This window comes from Paroedura picta, chromosome 5, assembly GCF_049243985.1.
Source record: "Paroedura picta isolate Pp20150507F chromosome 5, Ppicta_v3.0, whole genome shotgun sequence".
NCBI lineage: Eukaryota > Metazoa > Chordata > Lepidosauria > Squamata > Gekkonidae > Paroedura > Paroedura picta.
In genome coordinates, this window is record NC_135373.1 from 46,781,157 (window position 1) to 46,786,843 (window position 5,687).

At 50.6% G+C, this 5,687-nt stretch overlaps 1 protein-coding gene across 1 annotated transcript; it reads right to left on the bottom strand.

Annotated features, from left to right (window-relative positions):
• Nucleotides 1-3,115: 3,115 nt before the first annotated feature.
• SFN (stratifin) lies at nucleotides 3,116-4,569 on the bottom strand. The gene has a single exon (XM_077337704.1). The coding sequence runs from the start codon at nucleotides 4,432-4,434 to the stop codon at nucleotides 3,694-3,696; it is 741 nt and encodes a 246-aa protein (XP_077193819.1). The 5' UTR covers nucleotides 4,435-4,569; the 3' UTR covers nucleotides 3,116-3,693.
• Between the last annotated feature and the right edge of the window lie 1,118 nt (nucleotides 4,570-5,687).

The following is a 5,687-nucleotide window of genomic DNA, read 5'->3' on the forward strand; positions in this document are numbered from 1 at the left end:
AAAGCACCTTTGCTCGTGTACTTGAGTGAGTAGCTCTACCCTCATGAAGACACTTTCTCTGCTTGCCTTCCCTGGGCAATTAACCTTGTTTGCTAAGTGTGTCTGCATCTCTAACAGCCTCCAGCTGTGGTGATGGAATCAGCTGCTCCAACAGCCAGCTTCTTCTGAATGAGCTTCTACTAGAAGCACCTGCCAGTTGCTAGGCTTGTTCTGGTGCCAGAAATTCAGGGCCACCCTTGGGCAGTGGACAGCAAGGACTACAAAGGGCAGCCTGGGCTGGACAGCACTAGGCAGGCCCCAATTTATTTCCCGTGGAGTTGCACAGGAGAATCCTTTAAGAGAAATCTAGGGTCATGATGAAGGGCTGAATTTTTTGTACCCGCTTTTTACTACCCGGAGGAGTCTCAAAGTGGTTTACAATCCTCCACCCTTCCTCTCCCCACAATAGACACCCGGTGAGATAGGCTGAGAGAGTTCTGAGAGAACTGTCTGGCCCAAGGTCACCCAACAGGCCTCATGTATCTCAAAGTGGCTTTCAATCCCCATCTCTTCCTCTTCCCACAACAGACACCCTGTGAGATAATTGATGATGGGAAAGCTCTGAGGGAACTGTGACTAGCCCAAGGTCACCCTGCTGGCTGCATTTGGAGGAGTGGGGAACCCAGATTACAGTCCAATGCTCTTATCTACTATACCAAGTCGGCTCTCAATGGTGTAGCAGTTGCTGTTGGGTCCAAATCTGCACTCAGCCATTAAGTTCATTGATGGGGGGGGGGAAGAGACCTAGGGCCATCTTTCATTAGTGTGCTGGCCCAGTCACTGTCTCTTAACCTCCCTCACAGGGCTGTTGTGATACAACATCTATCAGCAGAGGGTGAGCACTGCATCCTGCCCTGGGCTCCTAAGGTAGGCAGTAAATGTAAGAAACACCAAGTAAATGTAAGAAGCACCAATTAACCTCTGGACCCCACACCTTAGTAGGAAACAATGGATTGCTTGAGAGGCTTTAAGGAAACTGGGGGAAATGACAATGGGTGTGACTTTAATGAGACCTGAGGTTCCTGATCCAGACAGGCAGGGAAGAAAGCGGAATTTTGTGCAACCCGAAAAGCCTGCAAGTACCGCCCTTTTGAGGATCCAGAGCGTTCAGTGATCCTTGCCTAGAAGTCTCCCACGTCCACATCACTCTATGCTGTTGCATTTGGGTGGGGAGAGGAAACATTGGGGTGGTGGAATGGGAAAAGAGAAGAGAATGTCATGGAGCAGCAAAGAGGCCTGATGCTCACAGGGGGTTGAAGCTACCCTGCAGCTCCTTCCTGCACAGCCGAGTAGCGTGGGGCGCTTCAGACCATGCGAGAGACACTCATGTTAGATGACTCTTTGTATCAGCACAGCCCGTTTCCAGAGAATCTCTGTAGGAAAGCCTCCATGGGGACTCCTCACGCAGGGCCCCGGCTTCTTGCGCAGCACAGAACGGCACAGGAGTAGCTCCATCCTGAAGATGATAACCTTAGAACTGCGGTGCCAGGAGGGAAAGTTCTGACAGTTCCCAGCCTGTACCACACCCTTTCCAGTTTCACCTTTCTCAGAAACTGCCAGCATGGTTTCAAGGGAGTTGTCGAGGGCAAGAGTGAAGATCCACAAGCCATGCTTTCTCTTCTTAGCCAAACTATTAAAGCCTCACAAGGCAGCCTGGAACAGTCTGCTGAGACCATCTAACCCCCCAGCAGTGAGTTGGGATGTTAGAAGTCCAAGATGAGCAGTTCCTGACTCACAGGCAGCAAAGCACCACAAGGGCCTATGGTGACTGTGAAGGTCATATGCTCACCCATCACCTCCCTAGTTAAGGTTGCCAGCTTCCAGGTGGGGCCTGGGCATCCACCAGCGTTACAGAGATCAATTCCCCTGGAGAAAATGGCTGCTTGGGAGGGTGGACTCTGCCCATGTCCTCCCCAGGCTCTGCCCACAAATCTACCTCCCTTTGTAGTGCTCTTGTTGGCTTCAGAGGGACAGCTCGATTCCACTCACCCCGGGCTGTCCACAGTTCTCCATCAGCGGAAGAGACCACTTTACCTCTTCAACCCCCTCCACCCCCAGAAGTAATGGCATTTCCTAGCTCTCAAGCCTGGGTTTACATTTTGAAGGAAATGATTTGCAAGAGGACAGTGGGTATTATTGGGGGTGGGAGGCAGAGGCAGGGAAGCTTCTTAATGGCTCCTTCAAGGGGAAAGCCACTAGTGATGGAGAAATACTTCTTGTCCATGGCATCCTTCATAGCCCGCAGTCACATAAGAGTGGGTTCCTGGTCAGGTACCATCTTTGTGGGGCAGCAGGCAGGTCCAACAGGCCTGGCTGGTGTCCTACACAAATGGAGCACATTCTCTTGGACAAGGCATCCCAGTCTTCTGCAGCATGATGTTTGTGGGGAAGGACTGGATCCCATTATCTCCTCCTTTAAGTATTGGCTGCTTTCCACCCTCCTACAGAGCCTGTCTGGAGTGGCTCTGGCCCTTGTGGGCCCCATCTTTCCCATCATAGCCCTGCCAATGGTCCCCCCTCCTTTCTTTTTTGTCTCTGGAAAAGCAGTGAGGATCCAGCCCCACGATTCCTGTAGCACTAGGGCTAGGGAAGCCCAGATTAAATAGCTGATAGGCGGCATCCTCTCTGCCTCCTCAGCCCGAGAGACGCAGGCGTTCTCCTGAGTAAGCCACATCCTCCCTTTTCCACACTGATCAAAGCCATTCCAGTCACTGACAGCCTCTCCCCATGGACCTTCTGTTACCCCACCCTCCGCTCTTCCTTTCCCAGAGAAGGCCCAATCATGTCTTCACGATGCACTGAGTTTTTTCTTTTTTTTCTTTCTGGCTCCGGGTGTAACCTTTCCCCCTGAAGCTCTCATGAGCACCATGGATTTCAGAAGAGCTGGAAAAGCTGCCTTGCGTGCATCGACCTGCTTTCTGTCGTCTTTGCCGAGACTTGTGAGTTTCAGGATTCTCCTCTTCCCGTCCTGCAGTGCTGCCAGAGAGCAGGAGCTGCAGGAGACAGATCTATTCCAACATTTCCCACCCAGGTGCCTTGAAAAACTAGAGACCAAAACTACAAAGAAAGGCAGGCGTGAAAGTGAACTTTTATTGGGGGAAGAACACAGTAGCAAATCACCACGACCAACAATAGGCCCGCTTGAGATTGCTGTCCTTAACCCACTTGGAAGAGACCCCTCCCCCCAGGCCCACCACCCTGCAGAATAAGAAAGAAGCAAAGGATCACTCTGCCCAGCTGTTGTTGGAGATCTTAGCCATTTCAAACAATTTGACATTTCCAGTGGTTTGACTTTCCCTCTCCCCCAAATAATTAAACATGCACAAGAATGTGCAGTCCTCCATGACGGGTCAAGAAGACTTTTGTGCTAAGCATGTGCTGAACTAGAAATAAGAAACGATGCTAAACTAGAGTGTTCAGTCACAGGGGAGGTCACGTACCAGGAAGAGCAGGGGACAGAGGTGCCCCAGGAGCACGGGTATGGCACGCACTGGAATCCCATGCAAATTCATCAGTCCCCTTGTGTTGCTGAAATCCAGCTGGAGCTTCCAGGAGCTGGAGCTGCCTTCTTATAAAAACGGAATGGGTTTGGGAAAAGGGGGAAAATAAAGAGAGGCGGACGGGGAGTTACCGTCGTTCAGCGGTCTGCAAAGTTCAGTTTCTGGGCTCTTCACCAGCTTCTCCCGCTTCTTCTCCTGCGCATTCTGCTGTCCATAGCGTGAGGTTGTCCCTGAGAAGCTGCATGATGAGGGTGCTGTCTTTGTAGGAGTCTTCGCTGAGCGTGTGGAGGTCCCCCATGGCCTCATCGAAGGTGGTCTTGGCCAGCTTGATGGCCTCTTCTGGGGCATTGGCAATCTCGTAGTGGAAAACCGAGAAGTTGAGGGCGAGACCCAGGCGGATTGGGTTGGTGGGCTGCATTTCCTTCTTGCTGATGTCCATGGCCTCTTGGTATGCTTTCCGGGCATTGTCAATTATCTGCTTGCGATCGTCCCCGGTAGCCACCTCGGCCAGATAGCGGAAATAGTCGCCTTTCATCTTCAGGTAGAACACCTTGCTCTCTGGGTCGCTCGCTTTTTTAATGAGATGCTTGTCCAGGAGACCCAACACAACGTTACAGACGCTCTTCAGTTCATTTTCGATCTTCTCCCGGTATTCATTGACTAGCTGTGCTTTGTCATCCCCTTCCTCAGTCTTGTGCTCGATGCTGGAAATGACCCTCCAGGCAGACCTCTGGCAGCCGACCACGTTCTTGTAGGCGACAGAGAGGAGGTTGCGTTCTTCGTTGGAGAGCTCAGCCCCATCCTCCACCACCGCTTTCATGAAGTCAGCCATGTCCTCATAGCGCTCCGCCTGTTCGGCCAGCTTAGCTTTCTGCACTTGGTGGTTCCTTGCCATTTTGGGGGGGCGACAGAAGGGAGAGCTGATGGGGCAAGGAGGCCGGCTATGAGAAGAATCAGGCAGCTGCTCCAAGAGCCGTCAGAGTCTCTGCTGAGTTCAGCTCTTGGGATCGGCTTTTGGCTTGGCGTCTCAGCCTGGAGCAAGAACAAGGCGTGGCGAATAAGCTCTTGGTGAGCCCTCCCCCCACTTCCTTTCATCCAGTCTCTCCTTAAAAGGAAAGTTGCAGTGATTCACCTTGGAGCAAGAAAGGGAACTGAATGCTTACCTGCCAAGGATGTAGAAACACGGCCTGCTTGGAGGCCTCTTGAGCAAGAGGTCACCCAGCCCTAGCACAGGCTCCAACAGAGAAGATGGGCCATGATGGAAGGAGCACAAGAAGTTTCACTTTGCCTCCAGGGGGCGGTGTACATACACTTGTCTGGCCCGACTCCTGGCCCTCCAGCTCCTATCATTAAACCCGTTCACTCTACTTCCCTTTCTATACTTAAGGCCAGTCATGATCTCCTGGGCTGTACTAGAAATGCGTGATATTTGAATGACCCAGTTGAGGTGGGGAAATTTTTTTACAGATAGGAATAGACCATCTGCTTGACTTGGATAGCCCAGGATAGCCCAATCTTTACAGATCTTGGAAGCTAAACAGGGTCGGCTGTTGCTTGAATGTGAATGGGATACTGATGAAAAGAGCCAGGTATGTAGCTGTGTTGGTCTGAAGCAGCAGACCAAAGTCTGAGTCCAGTGCTACCTTTGAGACAAACTAAGTTTTATTCCAGATGCAAGCTTTTGTGTGTATGCACACATCTTCTAATACAATGAAATAGAAATTACCAGTCTGTACATACAGTAAATTAGCATTCAGAATCATGAAACTGTTTAACAGAATCAAGGAACAAACAGAACAACAAGCTTAGTTGATAATTCCGGGGAAAATATAGTGAAGGAAATATGTCAGAATCGGAGACTGATGGGCAGATGTATCTTGAATTGTGAAATGCTGAGCGCGATCAACTGAGACCTTGCCATTATGCTCCACCCATCTCCTCTCAAGCATGGTGGCATCTTTACAGCATCTTCTTCTCTGAAGTGGGGAGACTGACTTTGTAGAGTGTATGATTTTTAAGTCCTCAAGAAGGTGGAGGGCTGGACTGGATGGTCACCTGTCCCCAGATCAGAGGACTACATTCCAGTCTATCATTCTAAATTACATTACATTCTACTATTCACTATGTTACATTACAATCTAGTATTCT